General features: G+C 40.3%; 1 protein-coding gene across 4 annotated transcripts in view; it reads left to right on the top strand.

Annotated features, from left to right (window-relative positions):
- Positions 1-25910, top strand: part of AP3B2 (adaptor related protein complex 3 subunit beta 2) — a 127152-nt gene that overhangs the window by 51754 nt on the left and 49488 nt on the right. For all 4 annotated transcript variants that reach the window (XM_073652851.1, XM_073652854.1, XM_073652855.1 and 1 more), the window contains exons 10-16: positions 9297-9351; positions 13351-13422; positions 14612-14674; positions 14972-15104; positions 17435-17544; positions 21462-21638; positions 23890-24076. In XM_073652851.1, the coding sequence (XP_073508952.1) occupies positions 9297-9351; positions 13351-13422; positions 14612-14674; positions 14972-15104; positions 17435-17544; positions 21462-21638; positions 23890-24076 (797 nt within the window). The remainder of the gene's footprint in view (positions 1-9296; positions 9352-13350; positions 13423-14611; positions 14675-14971; positions 15105-17434; positions 17545-21461; positions 21639-23889; positions 24077-25910) is intronic.

Genomic DNA, 25910 nt, shown 5'->3' with positions numbered 1-25910 from the left:
ATCATAGAATGGTAGAGTTGGAAGGGACCTCCTGGGTCATCTGGTCCAACCCCCTGCTCAAAGCAGGATTCACTAGATCATCTCAGACAGATGTCTGTCCAGCCTCTGTTTGAAGACGTCCATTGAAGGGGAACTCACCACCTCTCGTGGCAGCCTGTTCCACTCATTAATCACCCTAACTGTCAAAAAGTTTTTTCTAATATCTAATCTGTGTCTCCTCCCATTTAGTTTCATCCCATTGCTTCTAGTCTTTCCTTGTGCAAATGAGAATAAAGATGATCCTTCTACAATGTGACAGCCCTTGACATATTTGTAGACAGCTATTAAGTCTCCTCTCAGTCTTCTTTTTTGCAAGCTAAACATTCCCAAATCCTGCAACCGTTCCTCATAGGACATGGTTTGCAGATCAGTCACCATTCTGGTCGCTCTTCTCTGAACTTGCTCCAGTTTGTCTATGTCTTTTTTAAAATGTGGTGCCCAAAACTGTACACAGTATTCCAGATGAGGTCTGACCAAAGAGGAGTAAAGACCGATAATGACTTCACGTGATCTAGACTGTATGCTTCTGTTAATACATCCCAGAATTGTATTTGCCTTTTTTGCTGCTGCATCACACTGTTGACTCATGTTCAGTCTATGATCTATTAGTATACCTAAGTCTTTTTCACATGTACTGTTGCTTAGCTCTATTCCTCCCATTCTGTATATGCTTTTTTCATTTTTATTGCCCAGATGTAGTACTTTGCATTTTTCCCTGTTAAAAACCATTCTGTTGGTTGCTGCCCACTGCTCCAGGTTATTTAGGTCTTTTTGAATCCTCTCTCTCTCTTCTCTAGTATTAGCTATCCCTCCTAGCTTTGTGTCATCAGCAAATTTAATCAGTTTACCCTCAATTCCTTCATCTAAATTATTGATAAAGATGTTGAACAATACAGGTCCCAGGACGGAGCCCTGTGGTACCCCACTTGAGACATTCATCCAGCTGGATGTGAAGCCATTTACAACCACCCTTTGAGTCCGATCACTAAGCCAGTTATGAATCCACCTAACAGTTGCCTGGTCGATTGCATACTTGGTCATTTTTTCAATAAGGATGGTGTGAGATACTTTGTCAAATGCTTTGCTGAAGTCAAGATATACTATATCTACAGCATTTCCCTGATCCACCCAGTCAGTGATTCTGTCATAGGAGGAAATTAAGTTAGTCTGACATGACTTGTTAGTTACAAACCCATGCTGACTCTGGTTAATCACTTCATTCTTATCCATGTACTTACATACATGTTGTTTAATAATTTGTTCAAAGATCTTTCCTGGTATAGAAGTCAGACTCCCCGGCCTATAGTTCCCTGGGTCCACCTTCTTCCCCTTTTTGAAGATAGGAACAACATTTGCTCTTCTCCAGTCTTCTGGGACTTCTCCTGTTCTCCAAGAATTTTCAAAGATTATGGAGAGTGGTTCTAAAATTTCTTCTACGATCTCCTTCAGTACTCTGGGGTGTAATTCATCTGGACCTGGAGACTTGAACTCATTTATGTTAGCTAAATATTCCCTCACAATCTTTCTGTTTACAGATAACTTGGATTCCTCTATTCCTTTAAAAGGACAGTGAAGATCAGTTGATGTTACATTTTCTTTCTGAGAGAAAACAGATGCAAAATAGGAATTAAAAAGTTCAGCCTTCTCAACATCCTCTCTTACCATTTCTCCATTTTCATCCTGTAAAAATCCTATAGCATCTTTGACTTTTCTTTTACTTTTGACATACCCCCAAAATCCTTTTTTATTGCTTTTGACATCTCTTGCAAGCCTTAATTCATTGTCAGCTTTAGCTAACCTGATACGTGCACTACAGGATCTGCAGACTGCATTATAATCTTCTTTAGATATGCCTCCCTCTTTCCATTTAATAAACATTTCTTTCTTTCTTTTTAGCATGTGTTTAAGTTCTGTGTTCATCCATCCTGGTTTCCTTAAATGCTTCCCATTCTTCCTACTTTTCGGGATTGTTAACGATTGTGCTTTGAGAATCTCATTTTTAAAAATTTCCCATCCTTCCTGGACATTTTTGTCCTTAAGGACATCCAGCCATTGGATCCCTCCTATTCTCTTTCTGAGTCTCTTAAAATCTGCCTTTCTAAAATCTAACCTTGAAGTTTGAGTCTTCACATGTCTTCCTCCTCTAGTTATCCAAAATTCTATAATAGCATGATCGCTGCCTCCTAGGGTCCCAGCCACCTTTACCTCCTCAACCATTTCCTCCCTGTTTATAAGGATTAGATCCAAAGTAGCAGATCCCCTTGTTTTCTCCCCTACCTTTTGGAAGATAAAGTTGTCAGCAAGAGAGGATAAGAATTTGCTTGACCTGTTAGTTTTACTTGAGAGAGATTCCCAACAAATGTCTGGATAGTTGAAATCTCCCATGACCACTACGTCATATTTTTTGGAGAACTTGGTCATTTGATGCGTAAAGAGTTCATCCATATCTTCAGCTTGCCCAGGTGGCCTGTAGTAAATGCCTACAATGGTGTCCTTTCCGTTGTTCTCTCCTTGTATTCTTACCCAAACAGTTTCCACAGAACACCCAGTCTCTGAAGCCTCAATCTCTGTGCAGATATACGCTTTTCTAACATACAATGCAACACCTCCTCCTCGTTTATCAAGTCTGTTTCTTGCAAATAAGTTGTATCCTTTTAGCCTTTTATTCCAATCATGTGTATCGTCCCACCAAGTTTCAGTGATTCCAATGACATCATATTCTTTTTCCTGCATTAGTAGTTCCAATTCTCCTTGTTTGTTGCCCATGCTTTGTGCATTTGTATAAAAACATTTTAGTTTGTGATTGGTTTCTCTTCCTCCCATATTTTTATTATTTAGATTTTTTTGTCTTTGTTCTTCTTTTCCACTTCCAGTAGCAGAGATCTCAATAGTATTTGTCAGCTGTATGGCTTTTTCTGGCCTTTTGCTTCCCTTCCCACATTGTTCTAGTTTAAAGCTCTTCTGATGAGTGTAGCAAGGCGACTTCCAAATACATGTTTTCCAGTCTTCGTAAGGTGCACCCCATCTCTAGCAAGTAGTCCATCGTATAGGTAATTCATTCCGTGATCCAGAAATCCAAATCCTTGTTGACGGCACCATCGACGTAGCCAGTTGTTCACCTTTAGAATCTTATTCCACCTCATTGTTCCATGGCCATCCACTGGGAGGATGGATGAGAACACCACCTGTGCTCCCAATTATTTCACTTTCTTGCCTAAGTCTTTAAAGTCACTGCAGATGGTTTCCAGGTCCTTTCCTGCGGTGCCATTTGTCCCCACATGTATTAGCAGGAATGGGTAGTGATCTGTAGGTCTAGGACTACAGGACTAAGCTGATTCCCTACGATGCAGCGGGGGACCTGTTCCTTGTGAACAGACCCGCCTAAGTCCTCGGCTAGTCTGGACGCAGACCTATAGATATAAGGGAGGGGTCCCTACAAGAACTAATTACTGGGATATAGTTGGACACCTCCTAGCAGAAATTGTAGCAGAGAAAAGACAAACAAACAAAAAGTACTAGTGGTCCAAAGACCAAGCAAACTACAGAGTCAGGTACAAGGTACCTGGCTAGCTTAAGAGTAAATGTAACACTGAAGTCCAGCAAGGCCAGAAGGGCGGAGCTGGATATATAGGCAGAAAGTCATGTGATCAACAAAATAGAAAAAGAACTAACAGGAGGGTTCTAACAGTACCCCCTCTTCTATGAGGATCCTCCGGATCCTCCAGGCCCAGGTCTATCAGGAAACCTCCTGTGAAACGCTCCGACAAGTCTAGGAGCAGAGACATCATCCGCCTTTACCCAGGAGTTATCCTCGGGACCGAAACCTTTCCAAGCGACGAGATACTGCAATCTCCCTCTATGCCATCTAGAATTAAGAATGCGAGAAATTTCATATTCACTGTCTTCCACCACCGGAGGAACAGAGACAGTGGCGTCCCTATCCGAAACCTCAGCTTTTTTCAATAAGGAAACATGAAACACCGGATTAATCTTCCAGGAGGTGGGAACCTCCAACCTAACAGCAGATTGGTTAACTACCTGAAGTATCTTAAATGGCCCTACAAATTTCAGGCCCAATTTCTTAGAAGGAATTCTCAACCGCAGATTCTTAGAGGACAACCAAACCATGTCACCAACCGTAAACAAAATCTCTTGACGTTTCCTGTCAAAGTACCTCTTAGATTTTTCGTTAGCCTCTTGAAGGTTACAACGTACATCAGTCCAAACTCTCTCCAAATCACCGGAAAAATTCTCCTCCTCCGGCACAGCCGAAACCAATTTGGAGAATGACCCAAACGACGGATGTCTCCCAGTACAACAAAAAAAAGGAGAACACCCAGCAGAAGAGGATGTATGGTTGTTAAGAGCAAATTCAGCAAGTGGCAGAAACTCAGACCACCCCTCTTGATTGTCAGCCACAAAACAACGCAAAAACTGTTCAACATCCTGGTTCTTTCTTTCTGTCTGTCCATTAGACTCAGGATGATATCCAGATGAAAATGACAAATGAACTCCCAACCTGTCACAAAAGGCACGCCAAAAACGAGCCACGAACTGAGGTCCCCTATCGGAAACAATGTCGGTAGGAACGCCATGGAGTCTGACAATTTCCTTAACAAAAGCCTTAGCGAGTGTCTTAGCGCAGGGCAGTTTGATGAAAGGAACCAAGTGACACATCTTTCTAAAACGGTCCACGACCACCCAGATGACAGTGAAACCCTCAGAGGCAGGAAGGTCAGTAATAAAATTCATAGCAAGATGCGTCCAAGGTGCACTAGGAACCTCCAGAGGGCAAAGCAACCCCGCAGCAGGAGCATGTGAATACTTAGATCTAGCTCACACAGTACATTGACGCACCCACTTAATGACTTCCTTCTGCCACCCAGGCCACCAAAGACTGCGACCTACAAGTCTCTTAGTCTCAGAAATTCCTGGATGACCTGCCAACCGAGACTCATGACACTCCACAAACAAATCTCTCCTAAAGTTCCTAGGCACAAACAACCTCCCATGGGGAGTGTTAGACGGGGCATCCTCCTGGGCTTTCAGAATCCCATCTTCCAAAACGGAGTCCAATGCTGCTATCACAACACCTTCCTGTAAAATGCTCTCCTCCTCCTCGGTACCAACCATGGGAGAAAAGCTGCGAGATAAAGCATCAGCTTTTACATTCTTGGTACCCGGGATGTAAGTAAAAGAAAAATTAAACCACGAAAAAAAAAGTGCCCACCTAGCCTGACGGGCATTCAAGCGCTTGGCAGCATCAAGATAGATCAGATTCTTATGATCAGTGAAAACCTGAATGGGAAATTTAGCACCTTCCAAGAGATGACGCCAATGTTCAAATGCGAGTTTAATAGCCAGCAATTCCCGATTACCAACATCGTAATTAAGTTCGGTCTCAGAAAATTTTTTTGAAAAAAAGGCACAGGGATGTACTCCATCCTTGTTTTCCTGAGACAAAACAGCCCCGACCCCCACCGAAGAAGCATCAACCTCGACCAAAAAAGGCTTGGACTCATCAGGCTGCATAAGGATGGGGGCAGAACTGAACCTCTTCTTGAGATACACAATAGCTTCAATGGCCTCCGTAGTCCACTGAACCGTATTCGCACCTTTCCTGGTGAGATCGGTCAGCGGCTTAACAATTATAGAAAAATTCTTAATGAATTTTCTGTAATAATTGGCGAAACCCAAAAATCTCTGTATCGATTTCAAACCAATAGGCCTAGGCCATTCCTGCACCGCCTGAACCTTCACCGAGTCCATCTCAAAGCCCTCGCTGGAGATAATGTAGCCCAAAAAACTAATTCTCTGCACAGCGAGCTCACATTTCTCCAGCTTAGCAAAAAGCGAATTGTCACTTAACAACTGCAATACCTCACGTATGCTCTGCCAATGAGACTCCAGATCCGGCGAATAAATCAAAATGTCATCCAAATACACCACCACATTCTTACCAATCAACGGTCTTAGGATGTCATTAATAAGGTTCTGAAAAAACGCTGGTGCAATGGTAAGACCAAAAGGCATAACCAGATTCTCAAAATGACCCACCGGAGTGTTAAAAGCAGTTTTCCATTCATCACCTTCCTTCATACTTAACAAATTGTATGCCCCCCGGAGATCAATTTTAGAGAACCACTTGGCCCCCACTAACTGGTTGAACAAGTCAGGAATTAATGGCAGTGGGTAGGAATTGCGTACGGTAATTTTATTAATTTCGCGAAAGTCCAGACATGGAAGTAAACCGCCGTCCTTTTTTTTTTACAAAAAAAAAATCCAACAGCCACAGGAGACTTAGAAGGTCTAATGTGACCGGCGGCCAAGCTTGTCTGTATGTATTCCTCCAAGGCCTTTCTCTCAGGGATAGTCAGATTAAATAAGCGACTCTTGGGAAGAGTAGCTCCAGGAACAAACTCAGTGGTGCAATCATAGTCCCTATGAGGAGGCAAAACTTGCGACTCCTCCTCAGAAAAAACCTTCCAAAAATCCTGAATAGGTACAGGTAATTCCCCTCTTTCCACAGCAGCAATGCGACCGTTACAACATTTATCATGACACTTAGGACTCCAAGACTTAATTTCATAGGTACACCAGTCCAGTACAGGATTGTGCAATTTTAACCAAGGTAACCCCAAAACCACTGGAGAAGGCAAATTATTTAATACCGCCAAATCCAAATTCTGTTGGTGAATACCATTAATGGTGAGGGGAAATTCAAAAACCTTGTGAGTAATATATTTCAAGGGAGAGCCATCAACAGCAACCACAGAAATAGGAGATGACAAAAGTTTGGATTCTAATTTAAATTTTTCCAAAAATCCCTTATCAATCACATTGAGTGTAGAACCACAATCCACAAATACCCGAAATTCAATCAACTCCTCCTGGAATGAGGTGCTTCCAGAAAGAAATACTCCTTTTGAGTTTAAACAAGCTATACGGGCGTAACTGACCTCTTTATTTTTTTCTTTGTTCAAACGAAGCACACAGTTCTTAATAAAGTGGTCAGATTTACCGCAATAAAAGCATAATCCCTTAGCAAACCTGCGGTCTTTTTCCTGAGAGTGGGGTGACATCGCCCCAATCTCCATCGGTTCTCCACCTTCCGAGCAGACCCTCTGAAAACTAGGAGCTGCCATAGCAGTAGATTTCTCTTCATTAATCCTAGCATGCAGTCTCCTGTCCACACGTATAGCTAATTGCATTGCCTCCTGCAAGGTTACTGGTTTTGGGAAGGCAATCAGCAGATCCTTAACCCTTTCACCTAGACCAGCAAGAAACAGACATTTTAATGCTGAGTCATTCCATTCCACTTCGGCCGACTATCTTCTGAAGTATGTACAATAATTTTCCACATCACCTGATCCCTGCTTCAAACGTCTTAATTCAGTTTCAGCAGATGAGACTCGATCAGGATCATCATACAACAACCCCATAGCAGAAAAAAAATCTTCCACAGATCTAAAACACGGATCATTAGGTTGTAGAGAAAAGGCCCATCCCTGTGGTTCTTTGTGCAAAAGTGACATTATAAACCCAATGCGCTGTGATTCATTCCCTGAGGATCTGGGTCTTAAAACCCTAGAACGCATGACCATAAAAATGGGTATTTTCAAAAAAGAGTTGTTATACCGAAAATGCCTGTAACATAAAAATAAATGAACAACTGGAAATGACAAACAACTATATACCTGAGGAATACCTAGAGTTTCAAAATTCTAACTAAAGTAATCTTGCAGAAAATAGAAAACAATTAACAGGGCGGGCCTGCGAGGCCCCAGGTATGCGTTCTAGGGTTAAACGAAAATATAATAAACAAGCGTTTTTAAAGGAAAAAAAATCTTGCTGTTTACCATTAAAAAAATCTGACAGTCCTACCTTCGGTTCGACAAAATGCGCTCCAGGACAGCTACTCACGTGTTGCTGGAGCTCGGCCACCTCCAAAGACAGTCCCTGCAGGCGTTGAGCCAACTCCTGAACCGACACCATGCTGATATCTGGATTACTTTCCTTAGAGTGTTTTATTTTGGGCTGGACTTACTGTTATGAACTGCTACAAGCATTAAGGAAAGATAGGAAAACTGTCCCTACAATAGGACTAAGCTGATTCCCTACGATGCAGCGGGGGACCTGTTCCTTGTGAACAGACCCGCCTAAGTCCTCGGCTAGTCTGAACGCAGACCTATAGATATGAGGGAGGGGTCCCTACAAGAACTAAGGACTGGGATATAGTTGGACACCTCCTAGCAGAAATTGTAGCAGAGCAAAGACAAACAAACAAAAAGTACTAGTGGTCCAAAGACCAAGCAAACTACAGAGTAAGGTACAAGGCACCTGGCTAGCTTAAGAGTAAAATGTAACACTGAAGTCCAGCAAGGCCAGAAGGGCGGAGCTGGATATATAGGCAGAAAGTCATGTGACCAACAAAATAGAAAAAGAACTAACTGGAGGGTTCTAACAACTTCACCGCATCAGTGGGAGAATGGATGGAGCCATGTACCGTAAAATCCTGAGTGACAACCTCCTTCACTCCGCCAGGACATTAAAAATGGGTCGTGGCTGGGTCTTCCAGCAAGGCAATGACCCAAAACATACAGCCAAGGCAACAAAGGAGTGGCTCAAAAATAATCACAGTAAGGTCATGGAGTGGCCTGGCCAGTCTCCAGACCTTAATCCCATAGAAAACTTATGAGGGGAGTTGAAGCTCCGAGTTGCCCAGCAACAGCCTCAAAGTCTTAATGATTTAGAGATGATCTGCAAAGAGGAGTGGACCAAAATTCCTCCTGACATGTGCGCAACCCTCATCATCAACTACAAAAAACGTCTGACTGTTGTGCTTGCCAGCAAGGGTTTTGCCACCAAGTATTAAGTGTTGTTTGCCAGAGGGATCAAATACTTATTTCTTACTGCAAAATGAAAATAAATTTATCTAATTTATACAATGTGATTTTCTTGATTTCTTTTGGATATTCTGTCTCTCAATGTTAAAATTAACCTACCCTTAAAATTATAGACTGTTCGTGTTTTTGTCAGTGGGAAAACTTACAAAATCTGCAAAGGATCAAATAATTATTTCCTTCACTGTATAGGCAAGAAAAGCATGTTGTTTTGTTTTACATGTTCTTACCTGTTTATGTAAAAAGTCACACTTTTCTTCACTAGATTGATTTTCAGTCATCTGAGGTTCATTATCATTTCATTTTTCTTTTTGTTGTTCCTGCTCTTCTAACAATTATTCTCTCCCTTTCCAGTGAGGTGCAATTTGTTGTGCTACAGAACGTAGCTACTATGTCAATCAAGAGAAGGGTAGGTGAAAGATTCTGTGATATTTAAAATTAATTATATGATGCTTTTTTAATACTTTCCATTTCTTAAAATGAACCTGCCACCAAGTTTTTACTTATGGAAGTAGCGGTATGGCTGTATTGGAGCTTGTCCCCCCCAAAAAAATTATACCTTTTTTTGTAGAAATCAGTTGTGCCCCATCATGAGAAAGCTAGCATAACACCTATGCTTAAATCAGGCTGGAAGTGCTTCACGGCTTGTCAATGTACATGTGGCATGTAAAAGTTTGGGCACCCCCAGTCAAAATGACTGTTATTCTGAACAGTTAAGCAAGTTGAAGATTAAATGATCTCTAAAAGGCCTAAAGTTAAAGTTGACACATTTATATGTTCATATTTTATATTTTAAAAATTACAAAAAGGAAAATGGGCCAATGCAAAAGTTTGGGCACTCTGCATGGTTAGTACCTAGTAGCACCCCCTTTTGAAAGTATCACAGCATGTAAATGCTTTTTGTAGCCAGCCAAGAGTCTTGCAGATTTATTTGAGGGATTTTCATCCATTCTTCTTTGGAAAATTCTTCCAGTTCTGTGAGATTCCTGGGTCATCTTGCATGCACTGCTATTTTGAGGTCTAGCCACAGATTTTCAATGATGTTGAGATCAGAGAATTGTGAAGGCCATTGTAAAACCTTCAGCTTGCGCCTTTTGAGGTAGTCTATTGTGGATTTTTACGTGTGAAATATTCCCCTGTGCAATTGGTGCAACACAACCCCAAAGCGTGATTGACCCACCCCCATGCTTAATGGTTGGCGAAATGTTCTTTACCTGAAATTCTGTGTCCTTTTTTCTCCACATATACCTTTGATCATTATGGCTAAAGAGTTCTATTTTAACCTCATCGGTCCACAAGACTTGTTTCAAAAATGCATGAAGCTTGTTTAGATGTTCTTTTGCATACTTCTGACGCTGAATTTTATGGTGTGCAGGTGTCTCTGAACAGTAGAACAATGTACCACAACTCCAGAGTCTGCTAAATCTTTCTGAAGGTCTTTTGCAGTCAAGCGGGGGTTCTGATTTGCCTCTCTAGCAATCCTACGAGCAGATCTCAATGAAACTTTGCTTGGTCTTCCAGACCTAATCTTGACCTCGACTGTTCCTGTTAACTGCCATTTCTTAATTATATTTCGAACTTAAAAAAGGGCAACTTGAAAACGCTTTGCTATCTTCTTGTGGCCTTCTCCTGTTTTATGGGCCTTCATTTTCAGAGTGCTAGGCAGCTGCTTAGAAGAACCCATGGCTGCTGTTTTTTGTCATCAGGTTAGAGGAGGCTGGGTTTTTATAAAGCTGGGAAATTTGCATCCCCTGGCCTTTCCTAACGATGATAGTGAACAAGCCATAACCCTAACAGGCTAATTAAGGTTTGAAACCTTGGTCAAAGTTATTTGAGCACACAAATCTCGAAGGGTGCGCAAACTTTTGCATTGACCCATTTGTCTTTTTGTAATTTTTAAAATGTAAAAGATGACTAGATATATATTTTTGCCTAAAATACAAAGGGAATGTGTCATCTTTAACTTTAGGCCTTTTTGAGATCATTTCATCTTCAACTTGATTAACTGTTCACAATAACAGTAATTTTGACCAGGGATGCCCAAACTTTTACATAACACTGTAAGCATTGGCTCTTGAACATGTTGCAGGTAGGTAGATGAACTGACAGTAACACCCTCCGTCTGCCTGACACCTCAGGTCAGTATTGACCACGACATACAAGGGATTAAAATATTAATATTGAAGATCAATCCTTTTGGTCTGTGATCACTGCACTTAGAACCAAGGCTGTCACGCAAGGTTTGTGAAAGACTAAGTGCAACACAAAGGGAAGGGGGAAAGGGAGCCCAGACTCTAGGAAAAGGCGGGAGTGGAGACCTCCTAGGCTGATTTGATATCACCCTGTCTCCACTCACATCCCTATATTGGTTCCTCACCAATCGCCGCACGCGAACCTAAACCCTGTTTTTCCCTAGCTCTTGGCGCTGGATAGGGAAGGGGGGGTGAGCACTAGTCAATCCACACTAAGACAACAAGGGAGACAAACACGGGGGAAAGTAGCTTAGCTTTAGCCGACGTCAAAGAGATAACTCCAAGCATCCTCCTAGCACCACAGAGGAAGATAGCAGTCTGAGAGCTCCAAGCATTCACAAGAAAACGTATCACCGACACCTTCCTGCTGCACAGTGAAACTATTTAAACATCCAAGCCAGGGTGTCAATTAGCTGGAAGGTGGTAGCCGCTGGGTCCTACAGTGAAACAGTTAAGAAGGTGTCTGTAATTCCCAATGAAGAGATCTTCTGCAGCCAACTGCAGAGCGACTGTCTGTCACATATGACACACCCTTGACATGAAGGCATTGGAACTTGACAGCATACATTATTATAATGTTCTTCTGAAGCTCTGCAGTAAAAAGGTGGCACTTTAAAGAGGGCCTGTCACTAAATTTTACATGTTAGACTCGACACAACATGACATAGTGGCTGCAGAGCAGAATAAAACGTTTTTTTTTTATTTTGCCTCTCCATTGCAAAGATATTAGCAATCAAAGTATTTGGCACCAAATGAGTTAACTTTTTTTAAATCCAAGTGGGTGTTATCAAATAGTTTTCACTGGGGTCCTGTACTTCTTCTCCTTGTATGATGCTGACCAATCATAAACAGGCAGCAACACTTAAAGGAAAGAGGAACACGCCACCCAACAAAGCTTAGAGCATGTTTCTCAATGTGCGAAATGTAAGGATACAACTTTGATCTCTTGGTTTAACATCCTATATGAGTCAGAGTGAGGAGGGGCGGCACAGCTGAGTTTAGCTGTGTCACATTGCAAAATCTTTTATCCGCTCTCCTCCTCCCATAGAACGGTCACACCTGTCAGAAATCATATTTATGTCTGTTGTTGCCAACTTATAATTGCTCTGCAGTAAAATCAGAGCTAGGTCTCATTACATCTCACACAGTAGTAGCCCAGAACAGACTGCTCCTGTAGGATATATAATGACAGCCTGCTCTTGTCTCACTGCAGAGCAATGACAAATTGCTTAAGCACAGTAGACATAAGTGTGCTTATATCTCAGACACTGAGATGTCTGCTCTAGCTATTGTGGGGCATGTTCTTCTATTCTTTGAGTGTTGTGGCCTGCTTATGATTGGTCAGCATCTTATAGGGAGAAGAAGTACATGCCCCCAATGAAAACTGTCTGTTAACCCCTACTTGGACTACTTAACTCACTAGCTGCCAAATAATTTGATTACTAAAATCTCAGAAGCGAATAAGTGAAATAAAAAAATAAAAATAAAATGTTTTATTCCACTCTACAGCCACTATTACTTTATGTGTCCAGTGTAAAGGGAACCTGTCATGTAAAAATTGCTATTAACATGCAGCTATGGGGATAATCTGCATGTTATTAGCCTTCTAAAGCAGTCCGGCGCCTGCACAGAGAGCCCTGCTGCCAGGAGGAAATTAATTTTATTCCTCCCTGCAGCCTCGGGTTTTCAGTCATAGGGGTGCACGCACAGGTTCAGTCAGTGCTCAGTCTTTCCCTGGCAGAATATTATAGCGGGCCGACTGATGAATTCTCAGTTAACTCATTCGGCAGCCAGAAGTAGACAGCATCATTGAGGTTATAGAAGGCAAATGGTGCAAAATGTTTCATGAAAAATGTAAAAAAAAAATTACTTTTAGGTCTGTATTAAAGTGACAAAAAAATTGCCCACAAAGGTTGACAACACCTTTAATAGCAATATTATTGATAAAATCTAGGTATCAGAAATGGGAACATCCATTTAAAAAGTGAAAAACAAACTATTCTATCAAATATTTTAATCCCCGCTAGAAAAAGACTATACAGTAATAATGAAGAGGTCACGAGGGTATGTCATGTGGCTATGCCAAAAATGAAAATACTCCTTTAAACACATGTTATTTATGTTAATCTGTTTCTATCATTGATCTTTTTTCTTAGGGAATGTTTGAGCCGTACCTAAAAAGTTTCTACATCCGATCTACTGACCCTACTCAGATTAAGATTTTGAAGGTAAGAAATCAGTTTGCAAACTGTGATTGATACAGATTTGCTGTAAAATGTAGCTTTCAAACATACAGATATTTTCTCTGTTTTCTTTAAATACCTGCCACTCATTTATTCATTACTGCCGTAGTCACGTCCCAGTGTGCGTACAACTTTGACTGTAACTTCTACAGTAGTAAGATAGGAAAGATCATATGCACCGTGGGAGCTAGCAATGCAGTCCTCTTTTGAGACATTTTATTCTCTAGTTTGCTGCAAAGTACATATTAGGAATAAATGCTTTTATGTTTATGCAATCTTTAAAGAAGCGTTTTAGTGTAATTCAAATTCTATTAAAATGTCACTTTTACTATGTAAATCTATGGAACCCAGTTCTGACGCTTCATAGACTTACATTGTAAAAGCGACTTCTGGTTCACACATAAACAAACCCTGGTGTGATCTGGCTAGTTGGAGTTTCCGTGACGTGAAAGGGACCTGAGTAGCGCTAGAAACCAGGGAAAATGGCAATCGGTGAGTATTTTAATGCACTTACACTACATTTAATGTACTTACACACATGTGGTAACCCTTGAAAAAGCTCATGCGAAACTCGCATCAGGTACAGTCATTGGGTTTAGTATTGACACTTCCTCATGGGTAAGCACTTTATACAGTCTATTAATGCTGTGGATTTAACTGCTTAGTGACGCTGTTATGCACAGTCATGATTATTCAGCTCCTTGTCTAATTGGCCACATCATGTCACTTACTGTACTCCACAGAAATATACTTTGAATGATGTCACTAGGATACTTCAATTCTAATCCTGTTCAATGAACCTGGTTATTATTCTCTATTACACTGTTTTTATTTTATTAACTGACTGAAATTCCTATATACAATCAGGTCTTTACACGTGTGCTAGTTAACCCTTTACATTTTGACTTCTCAAATATTGACCATCTTTTACCTATGATCATTGTCATCATTATTTTAACATCATTCAGTAAAACTAGTTTTAGGAAAAACTGTGACCGGATTGTAGTTCTCTGTAGCATTGCTTGTAGGTTGATGATAGATATTTAGAAAGGTTTAGGACATAACATTTTTGCTGGGAGTTCTTCTTTAAATAAAAAAAATATAGTGTATCCACAACATTTTGATTAAAAAATATATGTCCACCTTAATTTTTATTTTTTTTTATCTTGCGCAGCTGGAAGTCCTGACAAATCTGGCCAATGAGACCAACATTTCTATAATTCTGCGGGAATTCCAAGTAAGTGTGGCAGTAATTACACGAGTTTAGTCTAAAAACATGTCGGAAATGACTCTATGTCAACTAGTAGAGCATCTAGATTGGATTTGTACCTCAAGTACCTGTGCCATGTTATATCTACTTTTGTAATTCAGTTTTCCAATTTTAAGGGCATTTTTAATTTCTATTTTATAAAAATAAAAGAACCATACTTTTAGAGTGAAAGTAGCATTTAGTAATATTCCTGTTTGTCAAAATAGACAAAACCTAACAATATTACTGATTACTAGTACAATGTATTTATCTCAATCCTTTCAGACTTACATTCGCAGCATGGATAAAGATTTTGTAGCAGCTTCAATACAGGCCATTGGCCGATGTGCTACCAACATAGGCAAAGTACGCGATACCTGTCTGAATGGGCTTGTCCAACTGCTATCAAACCGGGATGGTAAGACAAATTGTGTTACTAAGAACTGCAAATAATTTTCTACCTGAACAGAAAATCATAACGCGTTTCTGCAGAGGGAACATGTTAGACAAAAGGGTTTTCCCACGAACAAAGTACATTTTACTCAATAGATCTTAGAATAATAATAAGTTCCACAATTGGATGTGTTTAAATAAAATGTTCCTGTGCTGAGATAATCTTATAAATGTGTCCCTGCTGTGTACTGTGTAATGGCCGTGTCTGACCGTGCAGGAACATGGTCTGATCATACCACAGCTGCTGGGCAGGGGAGGAAGCGAAAGAGAATATACAGACAGGACAGCATGGGATCGCAACTTTTTTTTTTGTGAGGCAAAACATTTCACTGCCTGTTTTTTAGCAATGTTTTACATGAAAGAAAGAATCAGCTGTGATCCCCTGCTGTCATGTCTGTATACTCTTTTGCTTCCTCCCCGGCCCAGGAGCTGTGGTATAATCAGACCATGTTCCTGCACGGTCAGACACAGCCATTACACAGTACACAGCAGGGGCACATGTATAAGATTATCTCAGCACAGGAACATTTTTTTGATACACATTCAATTGTGGAAGTTATTATTATTCAAAGATCTATTAATTAAAGTGTTGATTAATATTAACTTTCAAGTACATGGCTTTGGAATTGATTTAAGCAAAGGTTAGAGAGGAGGGGGCACGTAGCAATATGATTTTCATTGGCAAGCTTGTAGAAACAGTGAACATAAACCACTCCCAGCAAAAATGACCGGGTTGCATCTTCACTGTACCTGAAACAAAGCAGACAATTATAAGAAATGAAAGGACATGTCTGCAGAACAAATAGCTGAGCTTTGAAGGGAAAGGCTCTACAAAGGTATTGTTTATGAGGATTAGCATACGTCATCAGAGTGCTCCATATAAAAATGGGATCTTTATTTATTCACCAAAGAATTAAAAACAGTGACATAGTCAGTATGCAGAATAAAACATTCTTGGGACTGATGTGTTTCTGATTAAATGGTCCTTACTTATAGTCTTCACTTATGGACCATGAATAAGGTCTATATGGTCAGAAACTCGTCATTTACAAAAATGTTTTTTTCTTCATACTGACTATGTTACTGTTTTAACGCATTGTTGAAGAAATAAAAATCCAGTTTTTATATGGAACATTGTGCTGGCGTTTGTGATTTCATAGCCAAATTCTACTTAGAGAAGTGGCCGTGTACAAGCTGTGGTGAGCTGACGGATTTCCTTTCCTTTAATGGTATATGGCACTGTGAAGTTAGTATTTTTCATTGGAGGTATACTGTACCCACGTATTGATCGAAAAACATTATAAAACATTGGGGCAGTCTGTGTACAACTCTGCAAAAATGTTTTAAAACATTTGCGCAGTCATCAGTTGAACCTTCTTTTGCAGCTGCAGAAGTGGAGATTCAGCTGTCTGAGACTGCCCGTACAGAAGACAGAAAAGGTTTATTACCATTTCTGCCTTCCATATTGCTATATACACAGCAGAATGGGTGCTATGTAGAGAGTTCAGGACACTTTCTCTGAGTCCTCCCTTAGCGATCACCAGATGCCAGTAAGCAGCAGGAGCTGTTGGGACTTAGCAGACTTAGATCAGCTCTACAGTGCACTCGAGAGACTGAATTTGATCTGTAACAGGGATTAATTTACTAGCCCTAGTTACAGAGGAAATCAGCAATATATACAAATAATTCTAATATTGAAATGCTCCCCAAAGGTCTTTTATGATACAATTTGTAAATTAAATAAGAAATAAGACACTGCTAGATCAATCCTCGCTCAACAAAAAAACAGCTATATCAAATATGTAAAAAGTGATTGTAACATAAGGGTGAATGCAATTAAAAACTTATTTTAGTGACATTTTGTGCTATTAAAAAAGTATGTGAAAAATAGAAGCATATTTTCATTTTTCTTTAGATTTTCACCCAAAAATATGAACATAAAACTGCCATAAAAATTAGGCACCATGTATTGCACAAAAACTGCAAACGAAATTTTAATAAGTGAACACAAAATAGAATAAACACATGTACAAAAATATGAAAATTGTTTGGACATGAAATGATCTTGAAAAGTATCTGACAGATAGACACATACAAATTGTGACATTCAAACTACCAGTATTGTCAATAGTTAACTAAGGCTTGTTTGTTAAGTAAAATAATATAGAATCTAATCATGAATATATATTTATGTAAAATCAGGAGATTTTTATTTTTCACATTTCTACTAAATGTGATACCTTGCATTTTATACATTATATGCACAATGATTAATTTTGCTTACATTTCTTACAGAGCTGGTTGTTGCAGAATCTGTGGTGGTTATCAAGAAATTACTCCAGATGCAGCCAGCACAGCACAGTGAAATAATAAAGCACATGGCCAAGTTAACCGACAATATTCAGGTATCCATGTCTTACTGTGATGATACGTGTAATATAATAAATGCATATAATGCAACAACCGAACTTTTTAGCAATTTTAGCTTTGTGTAGTGCTATAATTGCAAACCATTTATACTCAGTCATATTCTGTAAATCTAGTTGCTGATAGGTACATGTACCCTGTCAGCCTAACAATCCAACTCTTAATTATTTTCTGCATACAAAACCCATATGTTCATATGCGGCGGTCGCGCTGTGGATGAAAACCACAGCAGCCCTGTACCACTGTAGTTTTTTCACTGCACAATCACTTGAAAGGAATGTCCTCTACCTGGACAACCCCTTTGTAAAATAACAGATACTCATCTCCCACATTGGTGCCATTACATTCATTTCAGCACTAAAGGCCCCGTCACACTAAGCGATATCGCTAGCGAGATCGCTGCTGTGTCACGGTTTTGGTGACTCACCAGCGACCTCACCAGCGATGTCGCTATGTGTGACACTTTGCAACGATCAGGCCCCTGCTGTGAGGTCGCTGATCGTTGCAAAGTGTCCTGGACCATTTTTTGGTCGTTGGCCTCCCGCTGGCCAGCACACATCGCTGTGTGTGACCAGCGGGACCAACGATCTGGCTGGTAACCATGGTAAATATCGGGTTACTAGGGGCACGCGCGCACTTAGTAACCCGCTGTTTACCATAGATACCACTCTGCTACGGTGAGCGGAGGCTCCAGCGCACCGTAGCAGAGTGGAATCCATGGTAAACAGCGGGTTACTAGGGGCACACGCGCACTTAGTAACCCTATATTTACCATAGTTACCAGCCTGCTCCTGCTTAAGCAGCAGGCTGGGAACGGGAGCAGGACATCGTGGAACGATTCTTTCCACGATATCGCTGCTCCCCTCATCGCTGGTGAGCCTGCCTGTTTGACTGCTCACCAGCGATGTATTAGCGATGCAGCAACGATCCCTGACAGGTCGTATCGTTGTCGGGATCGCTGCTGCATCGCTTAGTGTGACGGGGCCTTTAGCCTGCCTGCATTCACGTGACCTTGTTATGACAGGTAAGTCCTGTCATATTTTGTCTTCTGCGCTCTCACAGCCCCCAAGGAAGCCCACGTGAAACGCGCGTTGGGGCTGCTGTTTTGCGGGTGCCCACTGGCTTACATTATGGGTAAGGTTGCTCCCTGTACTTATGATATCTTTTTTCCCTTCCTGTTGGATTAAGCACAAAAAAATATATGGTATTGTGATGCATGATTTCATGCATCCCTCTAACCTTTTGCTGCTATACCCCATTTACTGCTATTTTGCACCAGCACTTTAGTAAATATTGCTGCTAACTACATTGCATTGTGAAAGTATTTGGCCCCCTTGAACTTTTCTACCTTTTGCCACATTTCTGGCTTCAAACATAAAGATATAAAATTCAAATTTTTTTGGGAACAATCAACAACAAGTGGGACACAGTCGTGAAGTGGAACGAAATTTATTGGATATTTTAAACCTTTTTAACAAATTAAAAACTGAAAAGTGGGGCGTGCAATATTATTCGGCCCCCTTGAGTTAATACTTTGTAGCGCCACCTTTTGCTGCGATTACAGCTGCAAGTCGCTTGGGGTATGTCTCTATCCGTTTTGCACATCGAGAGGCTGAAATTCTTGCCCATTCTTCCTTGCAATACAGCTCGAGCTCATTGAGGTTGGATGGAGGCCGTTTGTGAACAGCAGTTTTCAGCTCTTTCCACGGATTCTCGTTTGGATTCAGGTCTGGACTTTGACTTGGCCATTCTAACACCTGGATACGTTTATTTTTGAACCATTCCATTGTTGATTTTGCTTTATGTTTGGGATCATTGTCTTGTTGGAAGCTAAATCTCCGTCCCAGTCTCAGGTCTTTTGCAGACTCCAACAGGTTTTCTTCCAAAATGGTCCTGTATTTGGCTTTCGTCCATCTTCCCATCAATTTTAACCATCTTCCCTGTCCCTGCTGAATAAAAGCTGTGTTGTTTTTACGCGAAACATATCGTTTTGCATTGTGGCCAAAAAGTTTGATTTTGGTTTCATCTGACCAGAGCACCTTATTCCACATGTTTGGTGTGTCTCCCAGGTGGCTTGTGGCAAACTTCAAACAAGACTTTTTATGGATATCTTTGAGAAATGGCCTTCTTCTTGCCACTCTTCCATAAAGGCCAGATTTGTGCAGTGTACGACTGATTGTTGTCCTGTGGACAGATTCTCCCACCTCAGCTGTAGATGTCTGCAGTTCATCCAGAGTGATCTTGGGCCTTTTAGCTACATCTCTGATCAGTCTTCTCCTTGTTCGAGATGAAAGTTTAGAGGGATGACCGGGTCTTGGTAGATTTGCAGGAGTCTGATACTCCTTCCATTTCAATATGATCGCTTTCACAGTTCTCCTTGAGATGTTTAAAACTTGGGAAATCTTTTTGTATCTAAATCCGGCTTTAAACTTCGCCACAACAGTATCTCGGACCTGCCTGGTGTGTTCCTTGGTCTTCATGATGCTCTCTGCACTTGAAACAGAACCCTGAGACTATCACAGAGCAGGTGCATTTATACGGAGACTTGATTACACACAGGTGGATTCTATTTATCATTACCAGTCATTTAGGACAACATTGGATCATTCAGAGATCCTCACTGAACTTCTGGAGTGAGTTTGCTGCACTGAAAGTAAAGGGGCCGAATAATATTGCGCGCCCCACTTTTCAGTTTTTAATTTGTTATAAAAGTTCAAAATATCCAATAAATTTCGTTCCACTTCACGATTGTGTCCCACTTGTTTGTCCCACTTGATTCTTCCCCAAAAAATTAGAATGTTATATCTTTATGTTTGAAGCCAGAAATGTGGCAAAAGGTAGAAAAGTTCAAGGGGGCCAAATACTTTCACAATGCACTGTATATAAAGTTACTATACAGGTAATAATTTTTGCCAGCAGTGTTTGGTGTTATACCAGCAAAGTTACATTGGGATTTCTACAGGTTACTTGATGTGGGAATAGTATTTATTTATGACATCTGGTAATATACCTTCCCTGCCCTTTACGTATGGTGGATCACCTGCTATTAATACCCGTATCCTTGCTATTTTATGATAGATTTTATGTTGTTATGTCTACATGTTTGTGCCCTATGTCTATTTGATATGCATTAATAAAGCTTGATATTTTCATTATTTGGACTTATGACTCCATGTCTCTTATGGGATTACATGTACATAATAGTTCAACTCTTAATTATTTTCTGCATACAAAACCCATATGTTCATACGCAGCGGTCGCGCTGTGGATGAAAACCACAGCAGTCCTGTACCACTGTGGTTTTTTCAATGCACAATCACTTAAAAGGATTGTCCTCTACATGGACAACCACTTTTTAAATAAAGTACCCCCCCTTGTAAAATAACAGATATTCATCTCCCACACTGGTGCCATTACAGCAATATCAGCACTAAGCCTCCCTGGGTTCACGTGACTTTCTTATGACAGGTAAGTCCTGTCATATTTTGGCTGCTGTGCTCTCACTACTTCCTCTTGTCTGAATTTTGCTTAAGAGAAATGAGCCTAATAACGGCCACTGATTGGCTCCAGGGCTCACCTAGCATAACAATGTCACGCAAACCCCGACAGACCCGGCGTCGACATCACTGGAACAGCAAGAGTGTGGGTGGTGAGTATCTGTTATTTTTATTTTACAAGGGTGAATACTTTATTTAATAAAAGGGTTTCCCAGGTAGTGGACAAGCCCTTTAATTGTGCAGGTAATTGGCTGTTTGACTCTCAAAACCACGTGATCATTACGATTGTCCATGCATCTTACAGGTAACAGAGCTTGCAAAAAGAAGTGTTTTAGTTTGAGGCCACTGCATGTGAACACAGCCTAACAAGTAGGACCTGATTTCTCCTATTTGTTCAGGTGCCCATGGCTAGAGCGAGCATTTTGTGGCTGATTGGTGAGTACTGTGAACATGTGCCTAAAATAGCTCCTGACGTATTGAGGAAGATGGCCAAGTCATTCACTAATGAAGAAGACATTGTTAAACTACAGACCATAAACCTGGCTGCAAAGCTGTATCTGACTAATTCGAAGCAGGTATGTGGATGTTATATTGTCCTAGAAGGAGTAAAAGATCTGACTAGGGATGTATGCCGTATATCATGAGTATCTACATCCAGTATAACAATTGTGGACTTGTTTTACAATTGTACTGCTGAGGTTTTCTAGACGCCATTACGTGGTCCTCTTCTGTTCTAGCATGATACAACAATACACGAGTCTTTGCCATCTAGCTGTGCTATAGAAATATAATATGTATGGTTTTCAGACTAATTTAGCTCAGATGCTGTAAACAGGTACATACCTTATTAAGCAATCCTTGCTTGTTATAGGCGTATCATTGGATCCAATCCAAATCCATAGCTGTTTAAGTACGTCTTCGTGTCTCATGTAGGTCCCATTCTCTCATTATGATCATTTGGCTTTTTTTTTTAATTAAGTGTGTGTACAGTGGAATCTGAGGTTGATCCTTGGATTTGTGATGTTTATTTTCAGATTTAACAGCAGGGGGTTCGCTTATAGATTAGCTCCGTACATGTGGGCTAATCCATGCATGGATACCTGCTGAACTTTACAAGTGGTATTCACACAGAAACCTCTTCAATAAGAAACATTTCACCTTTTTGAACACCATCCCTAATTGATTGATACGTATGGGTATGTAGGTTCTCATGTAGGTCCCAATCCGTAAATATCCATGTAATAAAGAATCCAGCACTCTTGGGTAGAAAAATCTGTAATCGTATAGTGCAGCATATAGTGAATAAATCATGTGACGGTTCGGTGAAACTGATCTTCATCAAACATACACTGTAAAATAATAATACAATATTAGCAAATTCATGAAAGAAAACTAATAAATACATAATACATGTTTTGTAAGTGTGAATATGCTGAAGCAGCATAGAAAATCTGTTCACAAATACATGAAAAAGTGTCACAATATGCTCAGAGTAACAAGAAGCAAATAAGAGCGACAAGGAAAGAAAGAAAAGAAGGTAATAAAGGTGGAATATCCCTCAAGGAGATAGTAGATGTGCTGACATATAAGTTGCTGGTGATGGTGTTCTTGCGATTCGTTAGATGCTACAGATAGTGCTGAAACCAAAAGAAAAGACGGACAACAGTTAGGACCATCAAGAAAAACTCTAGAGAAACTAGACATCAAATTTTCTGTTTACCCTCTATTGTGTGTAAGTCATGTAGCCATAATGTCTCCCTCTTTTTGAGTTGTTGTGTTAGATCCCCTCCCCTTTTGTTTGGAAGGACTTGTTCCAAAACTTGGAATTTCAACTGCGAAAGTCCATGTCCCATTCTATGGAAATGATAGGGAAAGGATATCATGAGTCTTTCATAACGAATTGTGGACTTGAGTTGGGAAATAGCATATATCACAAAAGATGTCTCGCTTGTGAAGAATCCCCAGATGGGGGTGCCCTTACCGGTTTGTGGATGATGGATCATCTATCACCCTTGAAAACTTTGTTGCACTGTAAGCAGTTTAGACAAGGAAATCTACTTTTTGTGTTTTCAGGTGAGATTGTGTTGTTCTTAGGGTCTGGGATCCAACATCAGCTTTCACCATTTTGTTTCTCTAGATTTGTCATAGACGTATTCTACATTGCTGTGTCTCCATTCCTCCCCTTTTCCTTGGCACCATGTCCCTTTACTATACTAAGAGAAAAGAAACTGCTACAGTAAGACTGGCAGCAATAAAGTACTTCTTTCTGTGGTGAATTCTGAGACCGCATCCCAGAAACCACATTGAGAAGCAATGCTTATGAAACTTTATTGGGTTTAAACAGACATTTTCTCCATGCTTCCAGTCTACGGGGGTGATTCATTAAGATTGGCATTGCGCACGCCTGTATTAATGAAGGGCCTGCTGGCGCACGCCACTTAATGAGTTTGGTGCATCTTCTCTCTGGCACATGCCTCGCAAAAATTTTTACTCTAATTGGGGACTTGAGTAGCATTTCTGGTGTAAGACACGCCTGTACTTTTTCTGAATATGACTGATGGGCATAGCCTCGCCCCATACTGCTTTGGATCATCCCCAGCTCTGCCCATTTTGATGTAGCTGCTTCAAACTGGCGTGAAACTGCCAAGTCGCAATTTTTTGCGCAACTCCGGCTTGCCCAAACATGTGAGTTTTCAAAGCATCTTAGGCCAATTTCTGGCGTAAAAGCTTTAATGATTCAGGGCCTATGTGTTTGAAACTAGTAGCCTATTATCATGTTAGTGTTTGTCCTTATTAAAGTATTAACCGCATCATATGTGTTCTTAGACGAAGCTTCTCACTCAGTATGTTCTGAATCTGGCAAAGTATGACCAAAACTATGACATCAGAGACAGAACAAGATTCATTCGCCAGTTAATTGTACCCACTGAAAAAAGCGGAGCACTTAGCAAGCATGCCAAGAAGCTCTTTCTGGCTCAAAAACCTGCACCTATATTGGAGTCTCCATTTAAAGGTATTATTTCCATTAATTAATTAATTGCTCACTTGTCAGCTTTGCTTTGTAGACTGAGACAGAATGAGAAGAGTCATCTACAGGTGCATCTCACTAAATTAGAATATCATCAAAAAGTTAATTTATTTCAGTTCTTCAATACAAAAAGTGAAACTCATATATTATATAGAGTTATTACAAAAAGTGATCTATTTCAAGTGTTTATTTCTGTTAATGTTGATAATTATGGCTTACAGCCAATGAAAACACAAAAAGTCATTATCTCAGTAAATTAAATTAACTAAAAAACACCTGCAAAGGCTTCCTAAGCATTTAAAAGGGTCCCTTAGTCTGTTTCAGTAGGCTCCACTATCATGGGGAAGACTGCTTACTTTACAGATGTCCAGAAGGCAGTCATTGACACACTCTTCAAGGTCCCAGAGTTCCAATTTTCATTTGGAAATCAAGGTCCCAGAGTCAAGGGGAAAAGTGGAGAGGCACACAATCCAAGCTGCTTGAGGTCTAGTGTGAAGTTTCCACAATCAGTGATGGTTTGGGGAGCCATGTCATCTGCTGATGTAGGTCCACTGTGTTTTATCAAGACCAAAGTCAGCGCAGCCGTCTACCAGGAAATTTTAGAGCACTTCATGCCGACAAGCTTTTTGGAGATGGAAATGTCATTCTCCAGCAGGACTTGGCACTTGTCTACACGGCCAAAACTACCAATACCTGGTTTAAAAACAACAGTATCACTGTGCTTGATTGGCCAGCAAACTCGCCTGACCTTAACCCCATAGAGAATCTATGGGGTATTGTCAAGAGGAAGATGAGAGACACCAGACCCAACAATGCAGATGAGCTGAAGGCTGCTATCAAAGCAACCTGGGCTTCCATAACACCTCAGCAGAGCCACAAGCTGATCGCCTCCATGCCACGCCGCATTGATGCAGTAAATGATGTAAAAGGAGCCCCGACCAAGTATTGAGGGCATTTACTGAACATACATTTCAGTAGGCCAACATTTTGGATTTTTAAAACATTTTATTTTTCAACCTGTTATAAGGTATTCTAATTTACTGAGATAATGACTTTTGTGTTTTCGTTGGCTGTAAGCCATAATCATCAACATTAACAGAAATAAACACTTGAAATAGATCACTCTGTATGTAATGACTCTATATAATATATCAGTTTCACTTTTTGTATAGAAGAACTGAAATAATTTAACTTTTTGATGATATTCTAATTTAGTGAGATGCACCTATAGTTCAGAATAGAAGGTGGGGGAGTCAATGAAATATCTGTTGTACTACTTGAGGCCGAGAAAACAAGGATAGTAACACTTTACATACAGATAAAGCTATATATGCATATCCCTTGTTTCCTAGGGAAGGGGCTTTCTGGAGACTGTTGTAGTCTAAGGCTATGTTCACACACAATGTTTTTACAGCACTTTTTGTTGCTTTTTTTCTGCTGAGTTTTACAACACCAGCAAAAGTTATGAGATTTCAGAAATCTTATGCGCACACTTGTTTTTTTTTCTCTGACTGAATTTGAGCATTGCAACGTTTTTGAAATCTGCAATATGTCAATATTTGCAGAATTTTTGCAGTGTTTTTTTCACTCATTTTTCACACATTTTGGTGATTAAAACTAACTTTATTAAACATGTACCATAGACAAATCACACATGTAATCTGCACCAAAAACAGCAAAAAAAAGCCTGAAAAAATACAGCAAAATCTGCATTTTGAATGCAGCGTTATTACTGCCTATACAGCATGTTTTGGCTGCAGAATTTTTTTTTTCAAAAATACTGCATGTGAACATGGCCTATGACATATTTCTGTAGATT

The sequence above is a fragment of the Phyllobates terribilis genome, unplaced genomic scaffold, assembly GCF_046119375.1.
Source record: "Phyllobates terribilis strain yellow unplaced genomic scaffold, ASM4611937v1 Scaffold_11__3_contigs__length_659146591, whole genome shotgun sequence".
NCBI lineage: Eukaryota > Metazoa > Chordata > Amphibia > Anura > Dendrobatidae > Phyllobates > Phyllobates terribilis.
Note: the sequence above shows the minus strand (reverse complement) of the source record. Positions and strands in the feature narration are given on the sequence as shown.